General features: G+C 38.9%; 1 protein-coding gene across 1 annotated transcript in view; it reads left to right on the forward strand.

Moving 5' to 3' along the window:
* SGCD (sarcoglycan delta) overlaps window positions 1–19,805 on the forward strand; it is a 407,112-nt gene that overhangs the window by 175,338 nt on the left and 211,969 nt on the right. Inside the window, exon 3 of the mRNA XM_061188369.1 lies at window positions 10,511–10,612. Within this exon, the coding sequence (XP_061044352.1) occupies window positions 10,511–10,612 (102 nt within the window). The remainder of the gene's footprint in view (window positions 1–10,510; window positions 10,613–19,805) is intronic.

The raw sequence follows: 19,805 nt of genomic DNA on the forward strand, positions 1-19,805 counted from the left end.
AAAAACAAACTTGTTAAGGTTAAATTTACACACTTTAAGATTCACACTTTTAAGTGTGATTTCAATGATTTTTGGTAGATTTACTGGTTTGGCCACTATCACCACATTCCAACTTTAGAGCAGTTCTGTCATCTCAGTAAAATTCCTTAGGCCGTTTTACAGTCACTCCTCACTCCTAATCCAAGACTACCACTAATCTACTTTCTGCCTCTATGAATTTGCCTCGCTGGACATTATATATAAGCAGACTCATACAATATGTGGTTTTTTGTGTCTGGCTTCGTTCACTTAGCATAATGTTTTTGAGGTTTATCTGTGTTGTAGCATGGATCATTTTGTTTCTTTTTTATTGCTAAATAGTATTCCATTGCTCAGATATAGAATATTTTATATATTCATCAGTTGGTGGGCATCTGGGTTGTTTCTACTTTTTGACTGTTAAGAATGTTGCTATGATGGACACTTATGTTCAAGACTTTGTGTGAGCATAGGTTTTTATTTATCTTGAGCAGATAGCTAAGAGTGGAGTTTCTGAGTCATATGGTAACTCTGTGTTTAACTTTTCAACAGGCAGACCCTTTTCCAAAGTGCCTGCACCACATTGTGTTCCCAGTAGTGGCATATGAGAGTTCCTGTATCTCCACATTCTTGCCACTATGTGTGTTACTCATGTTTTATCCTTTAGATGAGAAGCTCCTAGAAGGCAGGGATTCTATCTTCATTCCTCGTCACTTCACATTTAACACAGGGCTGGGCAAACAGTTGTAGCTTAACTGTGCAGCATAGAGTGTGGTGGTGAAGGACTTAAGTTTTGCAGTTAGGCCATTGGGGTGTCCGAGCAGCAATTTTCTCAACTGTGGAATGGGGCTAACAGTGCCTACCCTCTAGAGTTATCGTGAGGATTAATGGATGTGTCAGTCAAGTGCTCTGCTTAGTGCTTATGGAAATGGTAGCTTTATTATTGTTTTCAATTTGCATTAATGTACACTTTCTGAACAATCTCTAGCTTATTTCTTTTTTGCTCTTACACTCAGACACTTAGTTACAGTTAGTGTACTTGGCCCAGAAGATTGAATAATGAGTGACACACTATCCCTCATCTCAAGGAATTTGAAGTCGAGAGGAAGGACACAGATGTCAATGGATCGTTGTACTGCCATGTGATAAATGCTATGACAGAGGTGCTCGTAAAGTGTGAGGGCACCTCAGAGAAGGACCCCAGACCCATAAAGGACATCTGACCAGAACCAAAGGACTGGAGAAAGGGGCAGAAAAGTTGGGAAGAGCATTGCTGGCCAAGGGAGGGACATTTGTGAAGACTCAAAATGGGAAAGAATTTGGGGAAATTGCTAGCCTGCTTTGTGACAGAGTGAAGGGAAGCTGACAAGAAATGAGGCTGGAGAAGTGGCAGGTGCCAGATGAAGAAGGTGTTAAATATTACATTAAGGAGGTTGCTCTTTACCTGTGCTGCTACCATGCTGTTACATTTTACAGGCTGAGGAGCTACAGAGACGATGATTCAATATGTGAATGGCGGAGGTGACCATTTCTAGATTAAAGACCTTTCATATATAAAAGTTGGAGCAGTCTCAAAATCTATAACATTCTGGTGGAATATTTCTCAGCTTTTTTTTTTTCATTATTGCCGCCCCTTCCCCTGAGAGCATTTTTAGAACATTTTTCCCCTAATTGTTCCACACCCCCTGCCATGAAATTTTAATTCTACAAATATGCTGTGTATGTACTCTATACATAAGCATACTTGTGCTTCATACATAAAAAGAGTACGATTTTTTTTCACCCTCCCCCAATCACCAGTTTTCACCCGTTGGGGACTGTATCACCCTGGTTGAGAACGCTTGCTGTAATATTTTGGAATCTGCTCAAGGGCTAGACCTAGGGTTTAACATCTTTGTAATTCCCACAGTACACCTTTCAAAATGCAGCTTTATTTGGAATGAAGACATTCTAACACTTCCCAAGTATTTGCTGAGCACGTACTATGAGCCAAGCAATGTTGTAGGAACTGAGAGTATAGCCAACAAAAATCCCATCCCTTCTGAAGCTCGCCTGCTGAAGCAATCTGTGTATAGATACAATTGTTTCACTCTGATCAAAACCAAGTAATGCCTTCCATTAAAACTGCTCCAGCAAGAGCTCATGTTGAGACCTGCTTACTAAAATAGAACCTGTCATTACTTCAAGCTTGAAAATATGCTGATGGAATTTAAAACCTGTTCGATGCTGATGCAGCAGGAAAATGAGAGGAGGAAGAAATAACACTTTCTTTAAATGAGCAAATACTCATTCTCAGCCCTTAGCCCACAAGGACCAGCAGGGCATCCCACCGCACTCAGGATTTTTTGGACACCTCATTGTTTTGCCCAGCACTAATGGGAAGGCCCTTGGGAACACGAGTCACTGTTTTTCATTGGCAATGGCTGGGAGAACTGTGGTCCCTTTAGGTCTAGAAAAGGGATCTCTCTGCCACTCCTGGAAAAGGAAAAATTTGGAGAGGCTGGAGCCCTGCAGCCGTTTCCCTCTGTGGTCCTAACCCCTCCTACGGACACTGGCAGGGCAAATAGTCTCTAGAACTCATGGTAACCACAGATCTCTTGTGCATCCCCAGTTGAAATATATCTCCTCTTCTTCTTGCCTTCCTGCCCAACATGCCTGGCACAGTGCATTTAATGAGAGTTACCTTTTACAAAAGATAAGAAACCTCATGGCTTTCAGGCTGCCTCTGCTTCTTTGCTCTCAAAATCTCTAAGCCACGTAATTACAAAGCCCGAGAACCTATTTGAAATGGTGATGGAAGGGCCTGGGGTCCGGCCTGAGAGATATGAAGAAAGAAACAAATTAATATTTCAGTCTATCGTCCTGCCACTCTGAAATCTCTGTATTTATACTAGACTCATCTTGCAGAAAACTGGCCATTTGAAACAACCAACCAGACAGTCTGGCCCAGATAAAGAATAAAGAGCAAATGCCATCATCCTTGGACCAGCCCAGAGGGAGATTCTCCCTAGATTCCACCCACCTCTGCCCCTGCCCCCAGGCCCTGTCTCCCCCAGAAGAGCTTACAGGGGACCCCTCTAACTTTGGCCTTGCAAAATAATGAGATTTGCTGCTTGTATGTTTGTGAAAACTCCTGTGTGCTGGACTGGGGGTAGGCACTATACAGGACAGCAGAGATCCTACCCTCACTGGGATGACAGTGGGTCCCTGGTTTCCCACTTCTGTCCCAAGCGTACTTTGTAGACTTTGGGACCACTGGCTGGACAGTGCTGGCTCAGTGAAGCCAGCTAGCCAGCTGCTAGAATCTTCATGCTTGCCTTGAAGAATAAAGTCTTACCATTTGAAGAGAAAAAAAATGGTCTATTTCTTTCTAATTACCTTGGGAATGACTGTGAATCTTCTAAATGCCTCTTTTGCATCTTACTGGGAGGGAAGTTTCAAAACTGACCTAAAACTCCTATCTTAATAATACCTATAGCTTCTTATGCACTTAAAGGTGGAATGGTTTTAAATAAGGCTGTTCTCAAGCTGTTTCAATGTGAATCCAATCCAGTCTGATTGTTGCAGAGCTGTAAAAGAGATTCTAATGTGAGAACATATTTAGTTGGCTACTATAGTCTGCCTTATATTATATTTTGGAAATAGAGGCTAATCATAATAATTGACACTATTTGAAAGACCTTTCCCACCATACCTTGGGCAGACCTAGGGGCTGGGACGGAAAGTGGAAAAATGAAGTGATGAGGCACAAGAGTGGGAAGAGTCTATAAATGGAAGAAATGAAAGGCATTTGGCAAATTGGTAGTGAGTTTCTTACAAAAAATGGTATTGAAGCAAAGGTTAAATTACTATTACAAAGGAGTTAATTGACTGTTGGATTAGATGAGCATTTCTCAAATGTTGCTGCTTGTATCGCCTTGACTATTCTTTGGCTATCTGCCACCTGTGTTATAAACAGCTCGGAGGACGGGCTGGAGGGACCGTCCCTCTTTCTCCCTCCCCATGGCTCACAGCACGTACTTATGCACACAGTCGGCTTTCCAGAAATGGCAGGTGATTCATTCTGTTCATGGTCCTGGGCATGGGAGGCAGTTGGGTTGTAATAAAAAGCCTTTAGACTCTGGGAAGGTGGAACAAAGGTGTTTGACCATGAGAATGGATGGCGTTAGTCTTGGGGTTGGAGATCACCCTCTCTGTAATCGCTGAGCACACTGACCAAATAAGTGAACATCAAAGTGGCATTAAGAAATCCAGCAGATACCTTAAATATATTATTTTTGCATACATTAGGTTGGGTTAGAATAATGAGTAAGAGCATATAGTCTGAATTAGAAAGTGTTGGGTTTAAATTCCTGATTCTGTCATTAACTAGCTGTGTAATTGTGAGTGAGTTACTTACCAGTAAATTTTCTCATGTGTAAAATAAGGAAAATAATGAGTATCTCATAGGATCATTGAGGAGATGACATGATATAATATAAGTATAGCATTTAGTATATGACATAGTTTAGATTTTTGATAAAGGTTGATTTTTAAAATAAATCAGTGAAAATGTTTTATAACTTTTTAAAATATAAAAGGTGATTACAGAAAATTATAAAGTACAGATAAAGCAAAAAGAAGAAAATAAAAAGCACTCATATTTTAGGCATGCAAAAATAGTTAACCTTAACATTTAAGATTATGTTTTTGTAGAATTTTTCTCCTAGGAAATTTCCTCTAGAATTTTTCCTGTTAAGTGCATGTATGATTGTATGTATGTATATGAATATGTATATATAGTTATGTAAGAGTGGCATGAAATATACATATATATTCATTTGTTAATTGTTTTTTCACTTAATAATGGATTATGAATATTCATCTATGTTCTTAAATGTTCCTCTGCAAGAGCTATATCATATTCCGTTATAGCATATTTACCCTTTCTACATGAAACTTTTAGTTTCTAAGTTTTCATATTTTTTTATTTTATAAAATGACACGGTGATGAACAACTCTATAGGCAGATACTTCCACATTTATATGATTATTTCCTTATGATTAAATTCAAGAAGTAGCATGGTAGTTTCAGTAACAATAAAGAAAATGAGATTAAAGCATGAAAAGCACAGAGTATAGTATGTAATCAGCACATAGTAAGTCATCAATAAATACTAAGAATAGGGGATTCATGTGTGTACTGCAAGAGGGGAAGGAGATTTATTTGACATCAGGTTGCTAATTACCCCAAATATAATCTTTTATTTAAAAATATTTAGGAGTTCTTGTTTGTTTGATAAACACACATCACAAAAAATAAACCAGTTTAGTTTACTTATAGATGTCGGGTTTAGGATGTGTTTCTGTTACGGAGTCCAAGCTTGTACTGCCACCACACGACAGGCCAAGAAATTGAGAGAGAGGAGTTGTTGGGGCAAGGAATAGTGACTTTATTTGGAAAGCCAGTCGAAGATGGTGGACTAGTGTCCCAAAGAACCCTCTTACCTGAGTTAAAATGCAAGCTTATTTTATACTAAAAGAGAAGGGAGTGTGGCTGCTTGTTGCAAACTTTTTGATGCAGGAATCCTTTGTTCTTGCAGCTGTCCATGTGGGTCTGGTCACAATGTTCCTATAAACCTCTATCAAGACAATTGTTATTTTCTGTTCTGCAACTTTTTATCTTTATATGAATGGAAAAATGTTATAGCTTTAGAGATCAGAGCCTTGAGAATGGGCTATCCCATGTATTTCAGGCTATAGGCAGCATTCTTTTACAAAGGTGCAGAGCCAGCAGGACTAAGCACAGGCAACAGAGCACAAGGGTTAGAGCTAAAGGAATAGATTCAATATGGAGTCAAGTTTGTTCTTCTCTGTTACATTTCTGTGAAAAGATCTGCTGGTCCAACTAATGGAAATCATCAAGAATAACCCAAAACATAATAATTGATATAGTCTTTGTGTGTAGGGGGGTGCTGGGTGGATATTTTTCCCTTTGTTGTGGGTACTACCTGCTGCTACTGTGATATGGACATGCCCTCCAGCATACTGTCCCTCACACTAGGTTTAAATGCCCAGTCTAGGGCTCTCGGCAGAAATGTCCCCACAAGTAACAAAAATAGAAATATATAGATAACCTGCTATCCATGAAAGAACAATATTGACTGGAAAGTTCTGTTCTCATCCATAGGCTGAAGTGCTGTTATAAAGGAAAAAAGGAGGAAAATGCCCGTTCTCCACTTGGTCATTCAAAGCCCCTCCCCTGCGCCAGCCATGTTGTGTCTATACTGAATGTATTGAGGTACAGAGCACATGGCAGTGCTGGAGAGAAGACATGATAGGCTCAAGTGAGAAGCTTCAGGAGTCTGAGAAAATGTAGCTTAGTGAAATAGGCTGGGTGAAAACTGTGGTGAGCTGGAGAGCATATGGTTCAGGCTGCTACTTACCTCCAGCCAATGGCGGCCATGTGAGAAGGCAGGCTCAGACTGGCCGTGGCTTTCAGTTGTCATGAGATGCTGAAAGCCTGGATTTTTCTTTCAGATCTTTTCATTTTCAAATGTTTTGGGGAAAACGTAGGAATAAATTTTTAAATGTATTTTACATATTTATTATATTTTATTTTGCTTTATCTATTTATATATATTTTAAATCATATATATATACACACATATATATAATATATGATTCATTTAATTAAACTGAGTCCCCAGCTTGCTGACTGCAGATCTGGGGATTTGTCAACCTCCCTAATTTCCTAAGCCAATTCCGTAAAATGAATGAATGAATGTGTGTGCATGCATGTGTGTGTACATACATACATACATACATACACAGACATATTATTAGCTCTGTTTCTCTGGAGAACCCTGACTGATACAGATACGCGCGCGCGCACACATACACACACACACACACACACACACACACACACACACACACACACACCCTTACCCTTATTTGGAGAAGAAAAAACATGTGAATGGGACTTCCCTGGTGGCGCAGTGGTTAAGAATCCGCCTGCCAATGCAGGGGACACGGGTTCGAGCCCTGGTCGGGGAAGATCCCACATGCCACGGAGCAACTAATCCTGTGCACCACAACTACTGAGCCTGCGCTCTAGAGCCCGCAAGCCACAACTACTGAGCCCGCGTGCCACAACTACTGAAGCCCACGTGCCTAGAGCCCATGCTCTGCAACAAAAGAAGCCACCGCGATGAGAAGCCCACACACCGCAACGAAGAGTAGCCCCCACTCGCCACAACTAGAGAAAGCCCGCGCACAGCAACGAAGACCCAAAAGATAAATTAATTAATTAATTAATTTAAAAAAAAACATGGGGAAACAAGGACAGAAGCTAGACTTCTTTGAATATATCTTGCTTTATAGATTTGACTTTGGTTCCATCTAAATACTTTGCAAACTTATAACAAAACGTAAGACTTTAAAAAAGCAGTCATGAAACACTGAAGTGGGTTGGGGGGGATGAAACAATTGAACCTAACTGGACATGAGGTTGGTGGCATGACCATTCAGAACAGAATTATTTCAAACGACTTTAAAACTCAGCCATTTGACTATACCTTCCTAATAGTACATACTCAAGATTTATTTTAAAGGCAAATTTTAAATTGTTTTTCTTAATCATAATGTTAGTATGGTAGTGGCATTGGTTTTTCTGACACTGCTCTTTGCGTCTTGTGGGTTAAATCAAATGAGTAGTCATATTGGTGTTATTAAAAACAGGGATTTTTTGATATGGAAGAAAGGTAATAACATTGTAAGATCCATGAGGCTAAATGAAAACCTTCAAGGCCTGAGTTTGAATTGAAATTTCATGTGAACTTATGGTATATTCCATTTAAAACATATACAATTTATTTTCTAGCTCTGTTCACATAAACAAGGGCCAATCCAGTAGCAAGGAGCACCCAAAGCTCTCAGCTTGTGGTCTCTAAGTACCATTTCCCACTAAAATGAACCCAAGTTCTTATAAGAAATGGCTAGTTCCAGGCCTGGGGCAGGACATATGTAAGATAACCCTGGAACATCTTGTCATGCCAGAAGCAAGAGGACCGTTAAAGACTACTGGGTCATAGTAAAAGGACTTGAAGAGGCCCCCACTGAGCAGGAGTAGAACAGTTAGAACTTCAACAGGAATAAAAACTGCACTGGGATGAACAAATCAAAATGTTCATAATGATATTTTTAAAAATAAAAACCTCATGGGTTATCTTTGGAGAATATTAGGTAACCAGTTCAATATGTTGAAGACCAAGTCTTCAACTTGGTCTGCATCCAGACCAAGTGCCCGAGATGCTGCCTGCACTTTACTCCCTCTGATAAAGCGTTCTCCAATCCCCTCAACAACAACAAAAAAAAGGCTTCCCTGGTGGCGCAGTGGTTAAGAATCCGCCTGCCAATGCAGGGGACTCGGGTTCAAGCCCTGATCCGGGAAGATCCCACATGCCACAGAGCAACTAAGCCCGAGCGCCACAACTACTGAGCCTGTGCTCTAGAGCCCGCTAGCCACAACTACCGAAGCCCGCGCGCCTAGAGCCCGTGCTCCACAACAAGAGAAGCCACCGCAACGAGAAGCCCGCGCACCGCAACAAAGAGTAACCTCCACTCGCCGCAACTAGAGAAATCCCGCTCACAGCAACAAAGACCCAAAGACCCTTTGTTAATCAATAAAGGAGGAAAAATCAAACATCTATCAAGTTCCTATATAAACTATAATTTAGGGTAAACATATAGTTGATGACATGCAATTTCTCTTGATAGAATATCCCAGCTAATAAATTAAGAAGAAATAATTATTTTATCACCAGTTTGAAATCTCTAGTGAAATAACGGATCCTCTAGGCAGAGACCACCAGTGGCTGATGACATCACAGCAAAAGATGTTCAGTGCGTCCTGATCGAGCGTGTGGTAGGCAGAAAAATGCCCCCCCCCAAAAACATCAATTTCCTCATCTCAGAACCCGTGAATATGTTACATTACATGACAAAGGGAAATTAAGGTTATGATGGAATAATGGTTGCTAATCAGGTGATCTTAAAATAGAGAGATTGTCCTGGTGTTCCCAGTGAAATTTAAGGGTCCTTAAAAGTGAAAGAGGGAGGCAGATGATTCATTGTCAGAGTGACTGGATGTGAGAAAGATTCAACCGACCATTGCTGCCTTGAAGATGGAAGGCGCCACAGGCCCAGGAATGTGGGCAGCCTCTAGAAGCCAGAAAAAGTCAAGAAGTAGGTTCTGCCTTAGAGCCTCCTAAAAGGAGTTTGGCAGCCCCGCTGGCACCTTGATTTTCCCCCTTTGAGCCCTGAGTCTGACTTCTAACATACAGATAATAAACTTGTGCTGTCTTAAGCTGTTGCGTTTGTGGTTATTTGTGATGGTAGCAATAGAAAACTAATATATTCCATCCTAGGATGTATTCTTTCTAGAAAACTGAGCCTGAATCTTATCAAGCTTCTTGATCTGTTGACTTACACAAAATGCAGGGGACAGAGAACACATGACATGAAATTATGGGAATGTTCAGCAAATCTAAACTATGGGAAGTGCTATTGGAAAAATGATGTTTTATATATCAAATAAAGCATGTTTATGTGTGTGGATGTGTGAGAGGGAAATTGACTGACTGAGGAGATTTAAGGAGATGACCTAGTATTTTACGTATCAACCAGTTGCAATAGGGAACTTGATTCAAACAAGCAGATATAAAGAGAGAAAAATATTGAGATTCGTACATTGACACTGGGTATTTGATAATATTTATTAATGATTTTATTTATTTTTTTGGTGTGGTAATGGTATTATGGTTATATTTAACCAAAGGAGGTGGGTGTAGTAGCTATAGTAAATAAGAGTAGCCATAAATTGGTAATTGTTAAAGATGAATGACAGCTACATAGGTGTTTGCTATTTATCCTTTCTATTTTCATGTCCTTTTGTATGTATTTTAATATTTGCATAATAAAATATTAATTAAAATATTAGTAAATAATTTGACTCCTTAAATATTTTGTGAGCCAAAGACACCATGTCCATAGGTTGAATTAGACCAACAGACTGCCAGTTTGTCATTTCTGCATAGTTTCAGAAATTGGATCTTTTACTTTAACCTGGGAAATCATCTTTTTCTCTTTTCCCCACTCATCTCCTGCCTCCAGTCTCTTGCCACTGCCTAGTCAAAAGGGCCTCCTTCATCTGTGCTAGTGAATGACTAGAGGGCATTACTTACATTTTGCTTCTTTGGAGAATTTGCTCAGTTTTTCAAGATTGCTTGGAATAGATTTTCTCAGAATAAGTGAACAAAGAGGGTAATATTCATAATCACACTGAAAAATGCCTCCTAGTATATCATGTCTTCATTTGGAGCCCCCCTGATTCTACCTTCTCAAAAAAAAAGAAGAAGACAATCATTTTGTTTCAATTTTTGAAAACCTAAGGTATTTTGAAATTTGGGCTAATCGAATTTTCCATGTTATCTCTGTGCCTCTTTTTCAGGATGGAATGGGAAACTTGAGAATCACAGAAAAAGGTCTAAAGCTAGAAGGAGACTCCGAATTCTTGCAACCTCTTTACGCCAAAGAAATCCAGTCCCGACCAGTAAGTTTCTGTTGCAAGAAGAAGGAATTGTTCTTTCTCTGGAATCTAAATCTGGGGAAAATTATCTTGCCGTTAGCTGAGTATAGAAGGTTGGGGGCAGGGGTGGCAATGCAGGTAAGTGAGATGCTTTGGAATATGAAATCTTGAGTGTAATCACCACCGTGGTACTGTAGCAAATGAGATGACATCTCTGAGCCTCTTTCCATCCCTGCCAAATAGAAGGTGATAACCTTTATTAACAAACTTCCTAGATTGTGCTGCAAAGAATACAAGAAAATAAATGCGGAAATGCCTTCAGTACTATACAAATCCAAGAAAGTCTTGCTATTGCTTTTAATTGTCAGGTATTTCAAAGGCATATTTAGAAATAGTCCTAAAGAGCTAGAAATTTATTTTTTATGAAGAATTTGGACAATGTAGCCAAGGTTGATTAGAATCAATTTAATATATTACAACTATGCTCAGAAATGGTATTTAAATGATCACAGTAGAGTGTGTGCTCTGTCCCATGCACTTTGCTGCTTTGATGGATTATCATTATCTAATGTAATTCATAGATTAGTCCACTGGGGTGGTGATTATTGTTGCCTTCATTTTACACATTGAAGAACTGAGGCTTAGAGAAGTAGTTTGTCCAAAGCCACGTTCTTATGAATCAGTAGAGCAAGGATTTCAACTCAGGAAATCCAATTCTAAAGTTCTGTTAACCACAGCGTCCTACCAAAGCTCCTTCTCTCATTCTGTTGTTTTTTTTAAAGTCATGATGGAAGTGATTCCTAGACACCTTGATTTTATTAACCAATATTATCAAAATTAATTTTTGTTTTTGAGTATATTTTTGGGTTGGTTGTTCTTTGGCTTTCAATTTTGCTTTTTGGTGGGGTGGTGAAGTATGCTGGTTGAAAAGGATTATTAATGTATTTGCTCTGCCTGGGACTGGTTCACGTCCACATGTGAGCAAAGAATAACATGGAAGTTCCCCAAAGCATCATTTGTATTGTGTGCATCGATTAATGTAATTAATGAAATTCAGCAACTTGATGCAGTGGGTAATTTTATCTGAGTGCTATCTAAACTACTGAATTGCATTAAACTGAGTGCAACTACTGAACTGCCAGTAAGTTTACTTTCTTCTGTGCCTGGTGAAAGGGACGGAGACATGATGTTAAAATCAGCAAGAAGAGCAAATTATTTCAGCCACCCAGTTATGAAATTTAATGGGGAACCTGTAGCCTGTTGGCTTAAAGTACCAAGAGTATTATTATAAACTAGTATTAAACTAGTTTATCTCACTAATTTGGACTGGTCATTTCTTTCTTATGGTGTTGGATCTTTTTCTGTAAAGGGCCAGAGAGTAAATATTTTCAGCTTTTATTTTTCTTCTTTTTTATAATTCTTTAAAAATGTAAAACCCATTTTTATCTCAAGGGCCACAGAAAAATAGGCTGCAGGCTGTAGTTTGCCAACCCCTCTAACCTATATTAGCGATATTTCCATAAATGTGTAAATGCTCAGGCTAGATTTCATATGATACAAGAGAGCAGATTTTAAGATCATGGGTAGAATAGTTGATATGTGTTAAGTAAAATATCCCGAAATACGTTTCCTTGGTGGAGAATCATAGTCATATAAAGGAATTGAGACACGTGTCTCAGAAGACTTGAAAAAGGGTACCTGGTATATCTCTTAGGCCCATATGCAGGAATTGGACTCTTAGAAAATATGTCAGCCAGCCTATCTGAAAATCAGTAGTCATCTGATCCCAAGTCAAAGATACACTTGATTAGAAGCTTAAAAAGTAATGATGATCATGAAAAACTTACTTTAATATCGAAAAAGCAGTGAGTTAAATCCAAGGCTTTCAAATCCTTGTTTAAAGAAAATTAAAGGGTTAAAATTCACTATTTTTTCAGTGTTCTTCAGAAAGTATTTTTCCTTTCAAAAAATAAATGGCAAATGCGTAAAGCTTTTAGCCTTATATGTTTCTGATAACAAAATAAATGTGTTCTAAATGAAGAAAAGAAGACATGCAGATATGCATATATGTTAAAATCCACCAGAAAGTCTTGTGGCCTCTACCTGAAACATGTGCCCATATCCATCCACTCTTCTCCATCACATGGCACCCCCCAGTTCAAGCCACCATCCTCTCTCACCTGCACCATTGCTATAACCTCTTCTGTCTCTGCTGCCTTTCACTCTTAGCCTCATCATCCAAAATGTAGCCAAAGTAGTCTTTTCAAATATCAAGTCTCTCCACCCCTTTGCAAAGGATTCTCTGTTAACTTCCCATTATACCTAGAATAAAATCCAAACTTCTCACTAAGGCGAAAGAACAAGATTAGAAGCCAGGGATTTAGTCTGTAGGGCTCTCCTTCCCTCAAACACAGGGATTATTGTCTGCTGAACAAAATTGGGGTTCTGGGAGCAAAGACGGTAGAGGGAATGATTGGTGAGCAGGTAACCAGTAGAATTTGCCATGCTTCTTGAATCATAGCCTCACATGATGCTTATGAGAACCTCACATGTAGTAGCTTTCCATTCCCTACTCTGGCATCTTCAGCTTACTGTTTTGTTGTTGTTGTTGTTGTTTTCTGACGTTACCTGACCATTGCTTACATGCCACCTCTGGAAGATTCTTCTCTGTAGAATTATCTGCACTATTACTTTGCCATGGGTCACAGCTGTTTCTCTTTCATGGGGTGTCTCCTTCTGTTTTTCCCATTGAAAAGAGATCAGCGTCCAGTGAACAAGATTACACAGCTCTTCTAAGTGAAGATAACTAATGAAGCAACACTTGACTTCATTTGGGTTTTGAGTTTCATTGATCCGAGAGGAGCTGAGATTGTTTAAGCAATCCACAGTATGTTCAATACAGTATCCATTTCATTATTGAAGGTTGCAAACTTGGTAAAGTCACTACAAATTGATTAGTGTGATAGCAGTCTCTTAGGAAGATAAATTAATGAGAAAATGTTCATCTCTATAAAAACTCCCATCTGGGAATTGAATGAAAGCCCTGGGATTCTCTAGCTTTAACTACATGGATGCATAGCTTCTAAGTGGTAAAGTATCATGCCACTCAGGAAAGAGATAGAAAAGGACACACTAAATTAAATATTCTACCATTACATCCAAAGATCAGCCTGTCCCTAGTCATTCTACTTGAATGCGTTAGCACAGAAATTTGTAAAGTTAAGGGATTTAATGCCATAAAACTCTATATTTAAATCCCATTTCAGTGTGGTAGGCATCTTTATAATTGCAAAATACCACTACAAATTTTTGACAGAAGCTACTAGTAGATAGATTGAATGCATGAGTGCTAGGAGACCTTTCATCCCAAAATATCATTTTGGACAAAAGTGGCAGATCCCTGCTTCTTCAGAGAGGCATCTTCCCTTGCTTCCCATGATGCTGGAACTAGATGGTGCTTTTGCATAACTTAATGTGAAGTGACAAGAGAAGGGAAAGCAGCATTTATTGACCACATACTAGTGCCAGGCCTACAGAAATGGGGAAGTTGCACAGTGCATTTATCTCCATACTCCCCTCAAACTATACATGGGGTGGGTATAGGGGTTCTAGCCCATTGCTATATTGAACTTAGAAGCTTAGGAGAGAAGAGAATAGAAAGAAAAGTTGTAGGAGGGATACAAAAATGAGTTTACTTTAACAGAATAAAATAGAAAATTATTATATAAAATTTAAGGTTATTTATATGTCTTTCAAACTTTTTAGTCGATAAAAACTCACATATTTTAAGATGTTCTACCTACCAAAAAGCTGTGTATAGAATAATGAAATCATATGTAAATGGGGTTCTTAGAAGTTGTCTATACCAAGAGACAGTATAACACCATGGTCAAGCTCATGTGCTGTATCACTGGATTTGGGTGGCAACCAGTGCTACTGTTTGACTGATGAGTGATCTTTGAACAGTTTCTTAACTTGGCAAATTTTGTTTTCTTACCTATGCACCTGAGATGATATTAATACCTATATCACAGGTGGCTGTAAATAAGTAAGATAGTGTTTAAGGACTTAATACAGAGCTTGACATGAAATGAGTGTTCCAGAAATGGTCATTCCCACTCTCACCCCCATGTCTTGATGACGATGATGTTGATGATGGCGGATGATGATTTGATTTCAAGGACAATACTTTTCACTATCTACATCATTATCATGTAGTGCAAATCTCATCTGATGTTTGAACTTCCTTTGAACCAAATGGTCTTGCATCCTCTTCTTGCATGTCTTCTTAATAATAAACTCACAAACTTAATCATAAACTCAGTGAAAATCTCTTAGGAAACCCATTTCATATTCAATAGCTTTTAGTTTTCAATTTTTCTTTCACTGAGTTACACTCTTCTAATGTTCAACTTACTTTTTTTCTCATTATTCTGCTTAAAAATTTTGCTGGCTCTGACACTCATAGATTACTGGCAGTCTTTCTGAAAAAATAGTTTTTGATATATGCTAAGTACCTTAAAATGTTTATACCCTTTGATCCAGGAATGACATTTTCACTCATTTTATGATACAAAAAAAAAAGAGCAAACTATAATAAAATATTTAAAGATTAATGCACACATATGCCAGTGCTTTATAAACACTAGTCTGAGTGTTGGTTCCTAGAAAAGCCTGAATTGCACATATAAAATGGATTTTGAGGGTATCCCATTTTGTCAATGTTTATGAAAGTTGAGAAACTGCTATATACTTGTTGAAACTCTGAGCTGGTCATTCTCACCATGGATTTTCACATTTATGTCTATCATCTCTTTGTCTTATGGAAAGCTGTGTTTTAAAATTCCATTTTGGTTTTAGTATGATGTGAATTGAGACTTATTCTATCAGCCTGAATTAACAAGCCATATCTATGCTGGAAGTTGAAAGTCCCTACGAATTCAACTAGACTAGTGACTTCATTTAATGTATGGGGCCCTAAGGCCCAGAAAGGAGGTTGAACTTACCCAAGTTATGCCCAGCAAAAGTCAGAACTGAAATCCAGGATTGCAGTATTTTCTTCCACATCAACACACAGTGTATGTGGTAATTAATTTTCTCATAACACTGTCTTTAGTACGATAGGTTGAGTTATGCATGGCCATTTCCCTCTCATGGGGAATAACTTACTGCAAAGCATATTAAGTTCCTGAGAGAATTCAAAAGCATTAAAAAAAAGGAAACTGGAAACAACAGTGGATAATGCAGGAGGACTAAGCTTAATGATGGCTGACCTAATCACTGAGATGATATTCTCTACTTTATCGAGTTACTGTGAGGGTTAAACGAGGTAATTCAAATGACCCACCTTATACACTATGAAGTTAACTATTGATATGAAGGCTTATGACAGAAGTTGCAAACTGAATGCAGCCTAAAGATACAGTTTATGTGCCTCACACATTGTTTTCCTTTGAATGTGAATTTGTTTCTAATATTTAAATATCTGAAGATTTGACATTTTAAAAAATCTATATTTTTTGATTCTCACCAAAAAACCTCCAGAAAATCTGGCAGAGTGGTTTGATATTCATGAGGACTGGAGCTAAGTAGACGGGGCCTCCTTTAGATGCGTATTTGTTCTTCATTGTGCCACAGCATCCATCAGTCACCACTGTCTCATACCCCATCTGTTTAGCTTGTTTATATAATGGGCTCCTGAAATCCCTTGGGGGTGCACAGCCCCTGGTTTATGGTATTGAGAATGTATCTATCTCATCATGCAGGAGTCCAGAAATTAGGTTGACTTCTTAGGATTCGTAGTCACTCATGACTCACTGCTCCTCACTTCCTGTGTCTCTCTCTTTTACACCAATTTCTCCTAGTCGTCTGGCTCCTGTGGGTTTTGACATAGTATACAAGGTCACTGGCAAGAGATAGCAGTCTCAGAGCTTCTGGAGGCTGAGGTTCTGGCCCAGCAGGGCCATTCTCCACCCTGAGTCTCCTAGAACATGCCTCTTTTTTGTCTTTCTTCCTTTAACCATAACAGAGCATGACTGGGGAAGAAGCAGACAAGGGGAAGAAAGTTGAAATTTTGGATTTGGCATGAGGCAAAATAAAGTAATGTAGGATGGCAGACAAGCACAAGTTTTGTCTGAAGAGGCTCCATTGACAATTTAGTTACAACGAGAGGAGCCGTGTCTCTGGTTGGTTTAGAAACCAACCGAAAGCCGTGGTGTCTTCTCCTCAGCTTCAACTCCCAGCTGAACACGCTGCACACAAAACAGTGTTTTCCATGCCACTTGCATGGAACATGAGCATCTTGCTGTCTTTAATTAAGAAGTTAACTGGACCATGAAGTATTGCCCAAGTAAATAAAAGTGATTTGTACTGAGTCAAAGGCACGCACTAGGCATCTTTGCATTTCTTAGCTCACACATAAATTATGGAGATTATTAAAAATTGGAAGGGTCATCTATAAGCCCATCTGTACTGTGAAGCAGATTGCCATTCCTGAAACATATTTGTCTTTTTACGTGTCATCATTTATCATGGACAACAGGGTGAAGCAGCTGCTTGCTTTTTTCTTTTTTTTGTTAAAAAGAAAAAACCAGACACACAAACTTTGAATAGATCAGTGTTTAATCCTTTGGTCCCTTTCTTTGTTTATCCTGGGAAACAGAGATAGTTATTCAGAGGTTTTTGGTTGCCTTAGAATTAAAATGGGCTGATGGGGTTTTTGTTCTGTCTTTAATTTTGGAAAAATTGACTGTGTGTGCTTTTCTTGAATGAAGATCATGCTGGAAATACACGAGTTACTGAGGACTTCGGTTAAGTCTCAGTTGTAACTCTATCAGCTGTTGTTTTCATAGAAGAGGTAAGTCTGAACTTCAGATGAGGTTGAGAATGTCTAATTATATTGTTTGAGGGCCATTGGGCAAGTAGACTGCACCCCAAATTTTCTTGTCTGCTGTGGTGACCAAAGGTCCACCATTAGAATCTCAATTATTTGAAGACTCAGAAATTTGTATTCATGCCAAACCCCTACTGCAAGTACTCCTTCCCCTTATGCACATACACATTTCCACAAAGGATTTGAAGTACAGTAGCTTGTAAGAAATATGTACAGGGACAGAGTAAGAAAAGTTATAATAGGTTAAGAGTAAGAAAAGATATAATAGGTTAAGATCAAGAAAAATATTAATTAGAATAAGAGGCAGAGGTAGGGGCACTTTAATAAATACAGGAGACAGGCAAGAGCATGCGTGCAATTCTTGATAAGCCTGGAGTTTGGTTAGGAAGTTTCCAAACAGAGAGGCACAGTCACTTGGATAAAACCTTTTGTCTATACCATCTAGCGATTAACACAATGTACTGAATGGGAGGAGAGTTACAGCTGATGGTTCAGTATTCCAGAAAGTACACTAGATTCAAAGTTGGGGAATCTGGATGCTCTTCTTGTCCTGCTGGGTTCAGCACCAAGCTCTGGAGCAAGTCGTTCCTCTTGGCTCTCAGTGTGTCTGTGACGTAAAGAGGTTGGGCATGCTCAGTGGTTTTCTACAACATTGTTTTTAAAGCCATGGAATCTTTTTGAAGTCAGATTTTACTTGGAACCCTAAATGTGGACCAGATGGAAGCTGAGCTCCTGTGGTTGGGCAGGGGCTGGGGCACTGCAGCCCATTGCCCTGCCCACCCAGTCTCCCTATCATCAGCCACAGGATGCCCAGGCCCTGGGCGGGGGGGTCCATGCACCACAGTCCGAAAACACCAGGCTGGATGAAAACCTAGCGTCGCTCCATCCAGGCCTCTGCTCAAATGGCATCTCCTGATGGACAGCTTCCTTGCCCACCCATTGAAAATATATCCCTTACCTAGTAGCTTTATTTTCTGCCATTATATTATATCATGTCATATTACTTAGGTATATTACTTTCTATTTATATATCATATGTATATATTAAATGACTAAATATTTATGTACTTACCTGTTTGCTTCCCATTATTACTGCATAATCTCCATGATGGCAGGGACCGAGAAAGGCAGTTGTTAAGTGATGTATAAGAGCAGGCTCTGGAATGCCACCTCCCTGGATTTAATTCTTGGCTCCACCATTTACTATCTGTGTTACCTCAAGCAAATTACTTGACCTTTTTTGCGCTTCGTTTTCCTCATCTGTAAAATGGGCCTAATAGCAGCACTACCTCATAAGCGTATAACAGGATTGTAAGAGTTAATTTATTTTACATAATTATGTAAAATTTATTAGGTAAATGTTACTGTTTGTAGAATATTGCTTTGAGTATAAAGCACTATATAAAATTTCAGTATGATAATTTTTGATTATTAAAATTTGTTAGTATTATTTGCTTTGTTTACCACTGTTTCCCTGGTTTCTAACTAGTGCCTCTCATATGGAAGGAAAGCAAATTGTTGTTGTCGTTGATTGTTTGGCTTTTTGAATAAATTACTGTTCTCTTAGGATCCTTCTAACTCAAAGATTCTCTAAGAGCCTCTCAGGTAGGGAGATAAAGACAAATTTCTCTTTTACAGGAGCTTTAGATTGAATAAGTATCTTTATCAGCCTCATACTGAGTGTTGTGTTATGTAGATGATGACGTGAGTAACTATGTGGTGGGAGACCATGGGGGAACAGGACAGACAAGGTGGAAGAGGTAAAAGTGGTACTAAAGGTACTGAAAGCCCATCTTTCCCTACTTTGCTCTTTTGTGCTGCTCTAAGAGTTGATTTGTGCCATCCACAGGCTAATGGAAACTCCAGAATATGGAGCTGTGTGTTACAGACAGGAAAGGTGAAGATAACAAAATTAGCACTTTCCAGCCCTTCACATCTTTGAGGTTCTCTTCATCATCACTATGGCATGTCAGCATCCTCTCACTCTTTTGGTTTCTGGAACATCCACTATGTGATGTGAGACTGCTTCTCGCTTATTTCATAAATAACATTGAAGATGGAAAAGTACATACCAGAGTCTATTGTCATTTGGTTTATGTCCCTTAAATGGTAGGAGTAAGTAGGAATACTTTGGTTAGGTGGCACCTCACAGCCAATAATGCTTGTTGAGTATTGGGGGAGAGTAATGGAGAGAGAATCTATAGCTTTAAGGAAGAAGGGCATTTTAATACATTCTTAAATATTTTGTTGTTCTTCACTCCTAAAGCCTTGGCAAAAAAAAAAAAGATTTTCTTAATGCTTCAATCAAAACTTACTCATCTCCTG

The sequence above is a fragment of the Eubalaena glacialis genome, chromosome 4, assembly GCF_028564815.1.
Source record: "Eubalaena glacialis isolate mEubGla1 chromosome 4, mEubGla1.1.hap2.+ XY, whole genome shotgun sequence".
NCBI lineage: Eukaryota > Metazoa > Chordata > Mammalia > Artiodactyla > Balaenidae > Eubalaena > Eubalaena glacialis.